The sequence below is a fragment of the Oncorhynchus tshawytscha genome, linkage group LG13 (genome assembly GCF_018296145.1).
Source record: "Oncorhynchus tshawytscha isolate Ot180627B linkage group LG13, Otsh_v2.0, whole genome shotgun sequence".
In the NCBI taxonomy this organism is placed as follows: Eukaryota; Metazoa; Chordata; class Actinopteri; order Salmoniformes; family Salmonidae; genus Oncorhynchus; species Oncorhynchus tshawytscha.
Window position 1 is genome coordinate 66,746,105 of NC_056441.1, and position 13,554 is coordinate 66,759,658.

Below are 13,554 nucleotides of genomic sequence, written 5' to 3' on the forward strand. Positions count from 1 at the left end.
CTGAGGTTGGCATTGGCACTATAGTGGTCAACAAACTCCAATCGGACACAAGGTCCGACAACGTAGAAATAGAAAAAGCCAGCATGCTCCTTGGAATATATATATTTTTTAAATTGCAAAACAATAAGTGCCTTCAACCCCAAAACCATAAGTGCGCATTGTTTTCTAAAGGAACTGGGTAGTTGATATTGAGACCTGCTACTGTACTGTATTGTGCCATGTTTGATAGCCTGCTAGCAGAGAGGCAGGGAAGCATGGAAGGGCAGATGGTAGGACTCGGCTCGGCAGTGCTCGGATGTCTTGTCATGGTGTGGATCAGAGGGGCTGGATGGCAGGCATGAAATGGGCCATCAGGCCGACAGACAGTGTGAATTGTCAGGGAGAATGTGAGATTTCACAGGGATTATTGGAAGACTGGGAGGCCAGCAGCTGGGCTGTGCTGTTCACCCACACCGACGGCCCGGCCTGCCGCCGCACCACGAGCAGAGTACTGTCAGAGGCAGCTAGCGCCCAGCTCTCATGTTCACAACGTCGTCACATTAGCAGCTCCCAGTCCCTGTGTGTGTATGAAGTCAGCAGTGGAGCAGTCACTTTGGCCTGTCAATGATAGAACGGCCCTCTGTCTCTCAGACAGAGTTGAGACTACATGGGGTGGTCAGAAGGTTTTAAAGTGGTTATTTATCTGCAGTATGGGACAATTGTCAGTCCTGATTCTTCATCTGTGTTAGAGGGAATTGCTGCTATTGATAGTGACTGATTGGTGGTAATTGACTCTAGCCTCTCGGCACTGACTTGGGTGGCCTCTCTGTGCTCTCCTCTGGTGAGTTGTACAGCTGCACCCACCATTGTAAATATTACACAATGTCACAGGCAACACCCATGCTTAGTCTACACTCCAAACCACTGGATGTTGAAGCCATGGAGAAGGATTGGCGTGTCATCAGTTGGGTATGCACCATGATGCGTCCCAGTTGTGAGATCACAGGGTTGTGCTCCTCGCTACTTTTCAATAACAATTTGAAGGCACTGGGATGCAAGTCAAAAGAGAGGTTATGGGTTCAAAGGGTTATGGCACTGGGTGTAAGAGTCAGTAAGCTACTATTATTTAATATGAGTCTCTCTGTACACAACATCATGATCATGAAGTACGTAAAAACGGTGGAAAAACAAAGCATAGATCACTTGACTTAAATGGCGGAGCGAATGCTGTCTTCCGTTATTCACTCCCTCATGACTAGAACATCTGGAGCATGGGGTACAACTGAATAGGAAGATACAGAGGTCATCCAGTACCCCAAAAACTAAATGAAGTGTTCCAATCACTTGCAAATCCCAAAGGTTTGGCTTTTTCTTTTGTGCAGCGTTCCTTTCAGTTCTGGACAGGAGCCCTGAATCATGTCCATATGTGCTTTTTTCCATTTTATATACATTTACAACAGTAATAGTACAATAGTACATTTAGTACACAGGTTTAGGGTCTGATTGCAACACTTTCTTGCAACAGTTTCTTTGGTTTTTCATAACGCACAAAAAAATAAATAAAAACAATTGCTTTTTGGTTCTCAATTTGTTTTTGGCTCGGTGGTTTAATAAAAAAAAACCTTGTTTACATATAGATAAATACTACACTGTTTTGAGTGGGTATTCCTTGGTCAAAATATAATAGAAATAGCACAGTTCTTCTAGGAAGGTTTTTGAAATGCATATAATGCAAACTTTGGAAAGAAAGGCACTTATAGGAGTCTACACAGTTTGTGGGCATTCTTTAGGCCAAGTATTGGCCTTAGTCTGAGGTGCAGATACTGATGAAGTTGAGGTGAATGACGTTAGAATACTGTAAGTTAAGTTGTGTGCCCACAGGACTGTTTGGTAGCCAAGGCCATCTTAGCTGGGGGAGTAGCGGTCAATGGTACGGGAGTGGGAGTCAGAGAGGGACCCTGGGGGAGGGGGCAGGGCCTGGATCCCCAGGACATCCATCTTGTCATGGTGGTTGAGGCGCAGGTGTTCTGCTGCCAGTTTGGACAGCGGGAACAGGCTCTCCATGGCATGCTCTACCAGTAGCTCTGAGGCCTTCTCCTGCTTCAGCCCCAGGTGCTCTGCTGCGTATTTACTCAGGGGGTAGATCCCTTCCGCAAAGTCTAGCTTCAGCTTTCCGTCGGCCGTCAGAGCCCCTCCACCCCCCCCACTGCTGTGCATCTTCATGTGGCTGATGAGGTTGCGCTGCTGGGCGAACTTGCCCCCGCACACCTGACACTCATAGGGCTTCTCCCCGGAGTGGATGCGCATGTGCTCTGTGAGGCGGTACTGGCGGGTGAAGCGCATGCCGCAGTGGTCGCATGCAAAGGGCTTGAGTCCCAGGTGGCTGCGCATGTGGCGGGTCATGGTGCCGCGCTGGGTGAACTTCTTGCCACAGATGCTGCAGGGGTAGGGCCTTGTGAGCCAGTGGGTCTTCTCGTGCTGGCGCAGCGTGGCCGGGTCCTTGTAGGACTTCTCACAGGAGTTACAGCGATAGGGTCTGATGATCTCACCCAGGACCCCAGGAGTCAGGCTCTGGCTGGACTTCCCCTCCAGGTAGGACAGGCTGCCCAGGCTGCCATTACCGTTGCTGTTGCTGCTGTTGTTTTTGGGGTTGCTGTTGCTGCTACCCATCTCCCCTCCAGAGTACAGCTCCTCCTCTGTGTGGGTCTCCACATGGGCGTTGAGCTGCTCAGAGCTGGGGAAGCCCTTGTCACAGGGGATGCACACGTACAGGTTGTCCCCAAAGCTCTCAGGCTCGTAGGGTAGGTGGAACCTTCCCATGGCCCCTGTGGGTGATGGTCGACCCTCACTACTGCCCGTCTCCTCACTGCCTGACCCACTCTTCTCATCCTCCCCGTCACAGCCCACCCTACGGTAGCGATCATCGCTTTCCTCCCCTGCCTTATGATGGTGGTTGTGATGCTGGTGGTCTTGGTCTCCGTTTCGACCCCCTTCCTCCTCATCCTCGTCATCTTCTTCATCTTCAGCTGTGTATGACAGTGGCTCATGCTTCACCCAGCGGTAGATGTTGCCCACCTCCCTGCTGGGCTCTCCAGCCTCTGTGGGGGTGTCGGGGCTGGGGGGGCAGGGGTAGTGGTCTGGACCTTGGGAGCTGGAGCGGTGGAGGTGGGGCAGGTGGGGCCCGAGGGGCTGGTTGAGGTGGGGGTAGGAGTGAAGAGGGAGAGACCCAGCCTGATCAGCCGTTTCCATCTTTTCTGTGGGGTAGGCCCCGCCGTTGGCCCCCAGCATTGGGCTAGTGCGGCTGCTCAGCCCCCCCTCCCGATCCTCATCGTTGTGGGGCAGGGCATGAGCCAGGTGGGGGTGGGAGGGCGTGTTCTGGGACTGGGAGTTGGGACTCTTCTTGGAGAGGTCCAGGCCATAGATGGGGGAGCAGTTCCTGTCAGAGTGAGCTGGGCGCAGGCTGGGCTGGGCAGGCAGGGCTGAGGGTGTGGAGGGGAACACCTGAGGGCCCTGTGAAGAGGTGGGGGCATACAACTCCCCTGCATGTGTGGCATGGGGGTGCAGCGACAGCTCCTCTAGTGGGGGGGCTCGGGGCGTGTGGGTGTTCCCAACTCCACCTGGGTAGCAGGACTGAATAACAGGGGTGGACACCCGATACCTGCCCCCTCCCCCTAAACCCAAACTATTGGGCCCCATCTTCCCATAGCGCAAAAAGGCAGGAGTGGGGCGGAGAGGGTACTTCTCATTTCTCCTCAGCTTCTTCTTACACAACGCCACTAAGTCCAGTAGCTGCAGATAGCTAGCTGCAGCCAGCACGGACCCCAGGTTGGGCTCTGTTGGGGAGCTGGGGTCTCCTTCGGTCAGGCGGCCCGTGTAGATGTAGTCTAGAATGACCCGGAACACCCCGGGACTCACCATCTCATGGTCTAGGTTGATGAGGTTGTCATGGACGACCAGGGACTTCAGGTAGAGGCTGCTGGCGGCCAGAATGTTCTTGTGGGCTCGGAACAACGCGTTCTGCACCACGATGATGACATCACACAGGAAGCCCTTGGTGCGCTGGGTGTTGAGTTGCAGGAGGAGGTGCCTAGCATGACTTGGGACTTCCATGGCATGGAGCATCGTCGTCAGACCGCCACCTAAAACAGCAGATATCTGTAAACGTCATGCAGTGCCAGTAGTATCAGTCCACAATCAGTCAATATCTACTATACATATTTTTAAAATATTTTCTAATATGTTTGCATGACATTGTGGTACATTCTCCCATTATTTAGGTGAGACATGTAAAACAAATGTATTTTTCTTACAAAAATGTAATCTCATTGCTGACAAGGGTCTAATTTGCCATCTGAATAAAAAAAATACTGAGGAGTAGAAGCATTTTTTAATTTTTAATTTTGAAATTAAAATCACTTCCTGAATTGACTGCTATCATTTAGAATTGACCCCAGCCCTGCTAATAGCTGAACTATGCCACTGTATCCCCTTACTTAACTTAGTTTCGATTAATTGTATTGATTCCATGTAAGGAAAAGTGAACAGATTGTCTTCAGTTTACAGTAAAGGCAGCACACGTAGGAGTCGCTGAGCAGCAGTTGAAGGTTTTGTCATTATCAGAAACTCAAGTGTACACATTCACTTCCTAAACTGAAATGCTGAGAGAGAGAGAGAGAGAGAGAGAGAGAGAGAGAGAGAGAGGGTGTGAGAGAGAGAGACAGCGAGAGAGAGAGAGAGGGTGTGAGAGAGAGAGACAGAGAGAGAGGGAGAGAGAGAGAGGGTGTGAGAGAGAGAGACAGAGAGAGAGAGAGAGAGAGAGAGAGAGGGGGTGAGAGAGAGAGAGAGAGGGTGTGAGAGAGAGAGACAGAGAGAGAGAGAGAGAGAGAGAGAGAGAGGGGGAGAGACAGAGAGAGAGAGAGGGAGACGAGTGAGAGAGAGAGAGAGAGAGAGAGGGGGTGAGAGAGAGAGAGAGACAGAGAGGGAGAGCGAGGAGAGAGAGAGAGAGAGAGAGAGAGAGAGGGGAGAGAGAGAGAGAGAGAGAGAGACAGAGAGGGAGAGAGAGTGAGAGAGAGAGAGAGAGAGAGAGAGAGAGAGAGAGGAGAGAGAGAGAGAGAGAGAGAGAGAGAGAGAGAGAGAGAGAGGGGGTGAGAGAGAGGGAGAGAGAGAGAGAGAGAGAGAGACAGAGAGAGAGAGAGACAGAGAGAGAGAGAGAGAGAGAGAGAGAGAGAGAGAGACAGAGAGAGAGAGAGACAGAGAGAGAGAGAGAGAGAGAGAGAGAGAGAGAGAGGGAGGGAGGGTGAGAGAGAGAGAGAGAGAGAGAGAGAGAGAGAGAGAGAGAGAGAGAGAGAGAGAGAGAGAGAGAGAGAGAGAGAGAGAGAGAGAGAGAGACAGAGAGAGAGACAGAGAGAGAGAGAGAGAGAGAGAGAGAGAGAGAGAGAGAGAGAGAGAGAGAGAGAGAGAGAGAGAGAGAGAGAGAGAGAGAGAGAGAGAGAGAGAGAGAGAGAGAGAGAGAGAGAGAGGGAGGGAGAGAGAGACAGAGAGAGAGAGAGAGAGACAGAGAGAGAGAGAGAGAGAGAGAGAGAGAGAGAGAGAGAGAGAGAGAGAGAGAGAGAGAGACAGAGAGAGAGAGAGAGAGAGAGAGAGAGAAGAGAAGAGAGAGAGAAAAAAAAAAAAGAAGAAAGATACAGATATGGATATGTTTTCTTGTTGCCGGCTTCCATAAAAGATAATCCAACGGTGGGGTGTGCAGTGTTTTAAACAAAGCAGAGAGTGACCATTTTGCAAGTATGATGAACAACAGGTATAAACCTGTGGAGGGAGAAGACGAGTCCAAAAAAAGATGTGTCTTTGAGCTCCCATTCGGCCCAGTCATATAAGGAACTCTGATCACACAGGGTGTAAATCAAGACAAAATGAGAAGGTCCAATGGTTTAACTTGAGATGAACTCTGGGATTCTAATGTGCACACACATGCTTCTCGCATACCAATGTACACACACACTCACTCTAACACACACACACTCAAAAGTTGTGTATTGTTGTACTAAGACTTAAGTAAACATTATTAACCGAACAAATTTAATAGGATGCATTGTTCAAACATTGGTGTCTGAGGATACTTTACTGGTGAGATGAAACAGTTTGTAACTGTCCCTAAGGGCTTGGTCTCGCTGATGGGAAACAAGCAACTAAATAAATATGTCTGACCGTGGTCTTCCTGACATAAGTTCATCATCTTATTGTTTATTTCATTGACTATAAGCCCCCAGTCAGAGGGAAAGGGAAGCATGAGATTTCAAGCGGACATTTAATTACCTACCGAGCCCTCCTTAAGACACTATTCTACCCACAACCAGGCCCTGCAAGCCCACTGCACACCACACATAAACATATCAAGAGATCCATCTAAAGAAAAGCAGTTCATGTGGTTCTTATACAGAGTTTTATACCCTGGCGGTCTCATAGCCTTCCATTCCTATCATTTAAAGACACACCTCAGTCTTAAGGAGTTTTCTGTGTAGTTGTGTTGATATATGTTTAGCATTACCCAAAAGTAACTTAGCCATTTAAAACATGGTCTCGTTTTGGTGCAATAAAACCCATAACCTAACCATTTACAGGTTGCCACTGCTGCTCTCTTGAACGCCTCGGTCTTTCATTTCTCCCAGGTCATATTTTACTAGACATTCCACAGTAAGAGGAGCAAATCAAAGAAAAGGAACAGGTAATTCAATATGGCTCATATGAAAATTGATATTCAGAGCGATTGATAAGTTATACATTAATAACAGCGCAAAGAATTTCAGGCATATATCTGGGCACTGCGGTAATCGATTGGTGCGCTCTGCGTAAAGCTTAGCCCTCATAGGCTTTTACGCATTAGGTTGGGACAGGCGCGGATGTTTCCCCAGGGTGAATGGGAGTGCACCATACACTTTTATTCTGTCACAACAGGCTATACATGGCCTGAGAGAATAAAAAGCAGCATGAAACAGAGATCTAGGCTACTCTGTCCCCTTTACACGATTCGACAAACATACCACCACATTATGGGATGGCAGCCATCAATTACTAAATAGGTTTTTACTTAAATGTTTCAAAGGTAGAGCAGAAAAAATAGCAGGCATATATTTATATACAAAAAAAAAAAGAATATGGAACCACTGTCAAATTTACAAGCGCATCTGTCCAACGCACGAGAGTGGGCTTGCATGTATGGCACAATTATGCTTTACTTTGCTTAGGTTCGTTTCCGTTTGTTTGATTGCTATCTTACTCGGATGTTTTATGAAATCGTTATCATATCACACATGTACGCTACAGACAAGCACGCACGCACGCACGCACACACAGACACACAAATGATCCATGGTCTAAACAGCTAGATAAAAAATAACCTTGCATGCGGCAGCGCACCGGCCTCCACTACTAAATCCCTGTTTCTCTTGCAGGTGCATGAAAAATCATCGTGAATCCGCTTGTAACCTATGCGTAAAGGCGGGTTTGTCATTTTCTGCATCGTTTGGATATATCAATTGCAAAAATAAAATGTTAAATGTTAACACATTAAAATCCGTTATTTTAAGAAAATATTAATTGTGGGGTGAAAAAATGTATTAGACTGAAATATTATTAGCGTGATCATTCAGTTAGAATACACGAATAAACTGTCTGTCATATCTGTAGAATTTGTGTAATATGCACACTTCCTTCTCTTGTTGAAAGAAAAGGAAGTGTTACCAAAATAAATCATGTATTAAAAACTTTGTCTGAGCATCAAGCATTAACAGTTAGGCTATTGTATCCTCCTGTCGGCCTATCAAAGACAGCCCTCAAATCCACTGAGCCAATCAAACGTTTTAAAACTGTGAGAGAAGCATCTCATTGCAAGTTTATATTCATTATTCAAATATCATTAACCTGCACGATATAGGATGAGGCTACTTTATTTTTCATATTTTTCCTCTCTATCTCTTTCTATCTCTCTCTCTAACCTATAGATTGTTCATTCTCAATTATTACACATGTTTTTAAATCATTTAAAAATGTATCATCACAATGAGTGACCTTCTGGAATATGATTCAACAGTAAGTGGATATTGAAGGTTCTTGTGTCTGTAATGTACATTCTGAATATTTTCCTGTACCATGATTTGTTTCCCGAGTGGTTGGTTATAGGTGAATGCTAGATTTGGTATAAGGATGACTTCGTGAAAAACAGTGCTTGAGTCATCTTTTGGACAGTTTGGTATCCATGATACCTGTGTTGTGTCTGAGTTGTCACTGCTCTGGTATGGGGGTGAGGCTGGGTTTAGACTGAGAGGGTCTGCTCTAGGTTAAGAACACACTCCACACTTCCTATCCACTCCTTCTGCCTGTCTGATTTACAGGGAACGACTTTGTATGCATGTAGGTTTACCATGTTTATGCAAAAATTCCAGATTCTGGTATTAATTAGAGCAACTTCCTACACAACAATATTGATCTGGGACATCAGTGTAGTCTTTTTTCGTTTGAGAATGGTCTATTTAAGGCACATAATAATAAATGAACGTTGCAAAGAAAAAAATATCTACTTAATGATAGCAAATTAAATGCTAATTGTGTTTAATGCATGCTTTATTTAGTCTATTCTGAATTAATGTTTCGAGTAAAAAACGAACATTTGGGGAAACAGCTAAACCGTTTGTTTTCATGCTGTGAAATACTATCTATCATTGCAGTTGTCATTTTGTTTACTGGCATAGCATGAACCCTGTCAAACCACAAGGAAAATCTGTGAGCCGCTGAGCTCTATAGCTTATAAGGCCTTACGTAGCAGGATATTTTTGTGAATGGGTTGTATAAAAGCAGTAGAGCATGAAACCTTATTTAATGAAAACCACACTTGAGGCTTTATAAGTAGCCTAAGGGCTGGGTGTCCTGCGCTTAGCCTAAACAGTGCAGAGAGATGGCTCGAATTATATCGACATTGTTTGATTTTAGACAAGGCCAGAGACATTTGCATTTTACACTTCCTCTATAGTCAGAAGGCTAAATAAGTGAGTTTAGATGTTTAGACACAGCCGCCAAAATGAGTCTGTCACCTTATCAACGCAACTACGCCTTTATCTTGGATATGAATTTGATTCGCTCTGTCGTTGATTTCCTTATAAGGGGCATTTCAAATGAGACACTCAGCTGAAACTCCCGAGTTGCGCGCCTCGTCTCTCTAGAATACAGACCCCCAGATTTCCTTTCATAATCCCGCCGTAGACATGTTCACACGATCCCCCGTTATTAAATGTGCCTCTTTCTCAGAGCCACAGTGATAGCAGTTGTCAAATTGACAAAACGATCCCTTATTACCATAATTGTTATAGCGATGTCTCAAAAACCAAATCAAAGTACTCAAGGCCTATCGATGGACAGAGAAAAATGGTTTCTCAAAAAATATGTTTGTATTTTTTTTATAATAGGTTTTTTCTGTTAGTTTCCTTGTCACTACTAACTTGTATAAGAAAAGCCAACAATACTTACTTAAAAATGTGCCTCATTTTTAAAACAATATTTTGCCTGCAGTAAAGTTTGTAAAGTTGTAAAAGATAAGTCTAGTTTTATGCAACCATGTCTTAACTAAATCATTAGATTTGATTGAATACACACCGAGAGGAGAAGTAGGCCTATAGGCCTACAAACTCAAAGTCCTTTTAACAAAATAGACTCGCCTACTCCTGAGCCCTGTCAACTTTTTTAGAAAATGTAATGATATGTATACTCAATGCGTCCATTAGGCTATAGACCTTTACAACATGTCTTAATAAATACGTCGTGTATTAAGACATGGACCATTTAAGAAGTCATTTGTTATTCAGGTTTATAGGCCTATTTTCTTTAAAAGATAGGATACATTTTCCACAACAAAACCATTTTAACATGATATCCATGATTTAGGTCCTAAATCTCGCCTTCTCTCATCCCTACTCTTGTAATCTGGTCCTCGCATTAGACACATCACCATCGTTATCTCAGTCAGATAACCACATGAGTCTACACTAAATCCCCTCCACAAACAATGTACAAAGGGAAATTCAAGCAGCCCTACATTTCATCGAAATAACTGTAGATGAGTGATTGCCTATGACATAGGCCTATACATGCGTAACGTGTTGTCAATATTCTTTTGATGGATTAATTGTATTTCATACACTCTCTGTACATTTAAGTGCTGTCGTTTATCTAAACAGAACGTTTAAATAAACGACAGCACTTAAATGTTGTCATATAAAGGTACAGAGGGGATGGGAGAGGAGAGGAACAGAACAGGTACAGAATATAAAGCGATCATCGCTCTCCCTAAAATGAAATCAACTCCATGAGAAGCGCCATGAACCCTTCAAAAGTCCGATGCTAGGCGAGCTGTGATCTATAGCTGCACGGTGGTGGGGTGTGAACTCTGCACCGAGACCCACCGCGTCACCCTACCTCTGACTGAGGATGAGGCATCATGCTGAATACCCAGAGACTTAACTACACTGTTTTCTGTATACAACTAGATAACTACACAACCATCTGATGGCAATAGGTGACATATAGGCTAAGCCTACTTCACAGCAAATAGTCCAACAGAAATCTTACCTTGTTGTAGCTTTACAGAACTTAGTCCAGTGATCCATTTATTAGCATGATACAGTTATGTAGGATATTCGTAGTTTGGTAAAGTGGAAATGAGAATGTTTGAATTAAACAAAAGATACCTCACATAAGCAACCATTTCTTTTTACAAACAAAAATTTATAGACTAAGAGGTTCCATCGCAAAATTAGGAAAACGCGATTATGTTTTGCTTTAAAAAAGACACACAAATTAACCAAACACTAAACGCGCGATAAACCCCGTATGTTCACATAAAGATCGCTAAAAAGTTAAATATTGGTCTCAATAATGTTGCCTGATCTGTAGCTGTGCTGGACTTTAAAAAGCTGGTATTGAAACGTTACCTGGATGCCCGATCTCTTCTGCCACCCGATCTAAGTCTCCCTTAATGATCATCTCAACAGTCTTTTGGAGTAATTTCTGACGTTTCAACTTTGAACTGCCAGCCTCCAAAAACCATGCCAGTTTTCCAAGCACGACTGCCAACTCTTTTTATTATTAATTGCTATGAATTTCTTGTTACTCTCTTCGTACTCTCTCTCTCTCGCTCTCCCTGCCCCTCCCCACTCCCTCTCTTTCTCACCCCTTCCTATAAAAAAAATACGTGCTTAGTCCAGCATCAGTTTCCTCCTATTTTATTTTGTAATTTCCTCGGCATTTTTTTTGTTTCGAGGCAATAACGTGCGCGGGGATGATAATGGAGCCTCTATGCACCCTAAGTGTTTTAGCGCCCCATGTGATGTCAGTCTTTAATAAAACTAAAAGGTAAACTCGAGGGCAGGAACTTCAACTGACCCCCACTTGAACTTCACAACACATCGCGGCTTCGTCTTAAAGAGACAGGTCTTTATTGTATATCACACGGCCCACTGCAGTCCGACACTGAACTGAAGTTTGGAGACATATGAGACCCGTAACAAAAATGCATATTGTCAACAATTAGACTATGAGGAAATAGCCTACACACCGATAGATGATGGCTGGTTTATTCATATGCCATTTGACTGAAACTGATCTATAACACTACACCCTTTTAGTTAATGGATATTTCAATTAAACCTACTGATAAGGTTAATCTTATGATAGTGCTTAAAATGTGTACTAGTCCTAGTAAAATTGTGTACTAGTCCTAGTGAGTGAACCTTTGATATCCTATACGGATGTGACATTCTAGAGTTTGGTGTCAAGTGTTTGTACCCCAAGGCCTAACGAGTCTCACCTGCTTACGTAAAGACAAGCAGACAAGAGTTTACAGTAAGTAAACTGCCACAGCCCATATCCTGCGAGACTCGGCGCACTGACAGAGGTGGGCGGGGAGGAGCAGAACTCTGTCCCCTGATATTTTTATCCATCCATCAAATATAACTATAAAGTAATCCTGCAACCATGCACTATATAGTAACCTAGTGGTGTAGTCATTGGCCTTATTTGTTTTCGCGCGTAAACGTTGTTTCGTGCGTAAAACGTGGGCCTATTTTGGAACGGAAAAGGTACCTCTATGTTTTTGGTAGGCTAAATATATACGCAGTAACAGTGATTAAGTGTCCACATAAATTGTACTGTAAATTAGCTCAAAATAATTACAATATATTCATAATGAAGCTGTGAGGGTTGTTTAGGGCTTTTATGCAGGTTTGTTTTTGTTTTCAGACCTATAGTACTTCAGTGTTCCACACACAGTAGTACACACTTCTGAAATTGATCATGTTTGTACAATAACAAATTATTTTAGCCTAGGCGTCGCTATTTTTAGTTCACAGTTATAGTTGCAATATTGGCTGACAGTCTGAAAATCATGAAATCTCTCTCAACCAGCTTTTGTCATTTACATCAGTTGTACAACTTTTAGAAGCTGAGCATATGTCAAAAAATGTTTTTCTATCAATTGACTATATGTATACAATCTTTGGCTACTAATTATTCAATCTTTCTGTTAGTTGTCACTGCGAATGGGCCTTTTGCCCTTATCGCGAACATCTTAATAAGTCAACAACATTATTTTGAATTACTAAGGCATGTTTCCTCTCTCGAATCATTCCAAGATAAAAATGCAACTTGTCTTCAATATATTTTTTCAGATAGGCCTAGAGATGCTCACGAGAGATTTTGTTTTAAGCAACCTCACGATAATATAAAGTTTTAAAAATGCGATATAACATGCCAGCTCCGGACGCGTAAATTTAGTCCATACCTGCCGGCTGTCAGACACAAATGTTTTTTAAAAAGTTTATAAATATGTACTTAAGTAGGAGAGCTTTTATAGCCTATTGCCTTCACTGACTAAATGCACCTAAAGTCGCAGTAAGTATCCAGACGGGATGTCAATATGCATGAGGCTTGTGGAGGGCATCGCGCTCTCTCTATCTCTCTCACATCTGTCATTTACCCACCTCGGACTCATGTCTGGTGTCGTGGCCGTTTGTGAGTTCTCCTCCTCGGGATTCCCCCATTCAGACTTCCACGCTCACTCGCCCAAAATTCCGTGCTATTAGCAACCTCTTCCGTGCTTTCTCCTGTTCTCTATCACTGCTCGCCCGTTCTCTCTGTCCCGCACACTCTTTAATTTCTCACGTGCTATAGTACTATATCAGACACCTCTTCAGATTTGGTCGGGGTCCGATCAGACCAAGGTTTATGGCCGGGTGGATGCGCCCACAGCGACACCCAATGGTTGGCATTCTAGGATGTAATGCGCAGCAGCAGCCTTCGTTGCGTAAAGGTACCGTTATTCACTGCTAAACCAGTTAATTTGCACTTTGTGCTTATATTATATTTGGAATGATGAAAAATCCATATTGCACTATTTCTTTGTTTTTTTCAGTGTATATACTTTCTCCATACTCCAAGCTGTATGTGAACATTCATTTTACCAGACATGCCCGTGTAATGGGGCAACCTCAATGGATTTCGCATAGAACAGATCAACCCATCAGTAAAGCA

The 13,554-nt window shown here is 44.1% G+C and overlaps 1 protein-coding gene across 5 annotated transcripts; it reads right to left on the reverse strand.

Annotated features, from left to right (window-relative positions):
- Nucleotides 1–1,091: 1,091 nt before the first annotated feature.
- On the reverse strand, nt 1,092–13,222 carry LOC112266139 (hypermethylated in cancer 1 protein). Of its 5 annotated transcripts, none has more exons than XM_042296212.1 (2): nt 13,005–13,222; nt 1,092–4,134 (listed from the first exon to the last, which is right to left on the reverse strand). In XM_042296212.1, the coding sequence occupies exons 1-2, from the start codon at nt 13,062–13,064 to the stop codon at nt 1,885–1,887; spliced, it is 2,310 nt and encodes a 769-aa protein (XP_042152146.1). In that variant the 5' UTR covers nt 13,065–13,222; the 3' UTR covers nt 1,092–1,884. The 5 variants fall into 5 exon arrangements, with proteins under 5 accessions (XP_042152146.1, XP_042152147.1, XP_024299374.2 ...); XM_042296213.1 differs by having other exon boundaries at nt 1,092–4,118; nt 13,005–13,213; XM_024443606.2 differs by lacking the exon at nt 13,005–13,222 and adding an exon at nt 10,959–11,185 and having other exon boundaries at nt 1,092–4,118.
- Between the last annotated feature and the right edge of the window lie 332 nt (nt 13,223–13,554).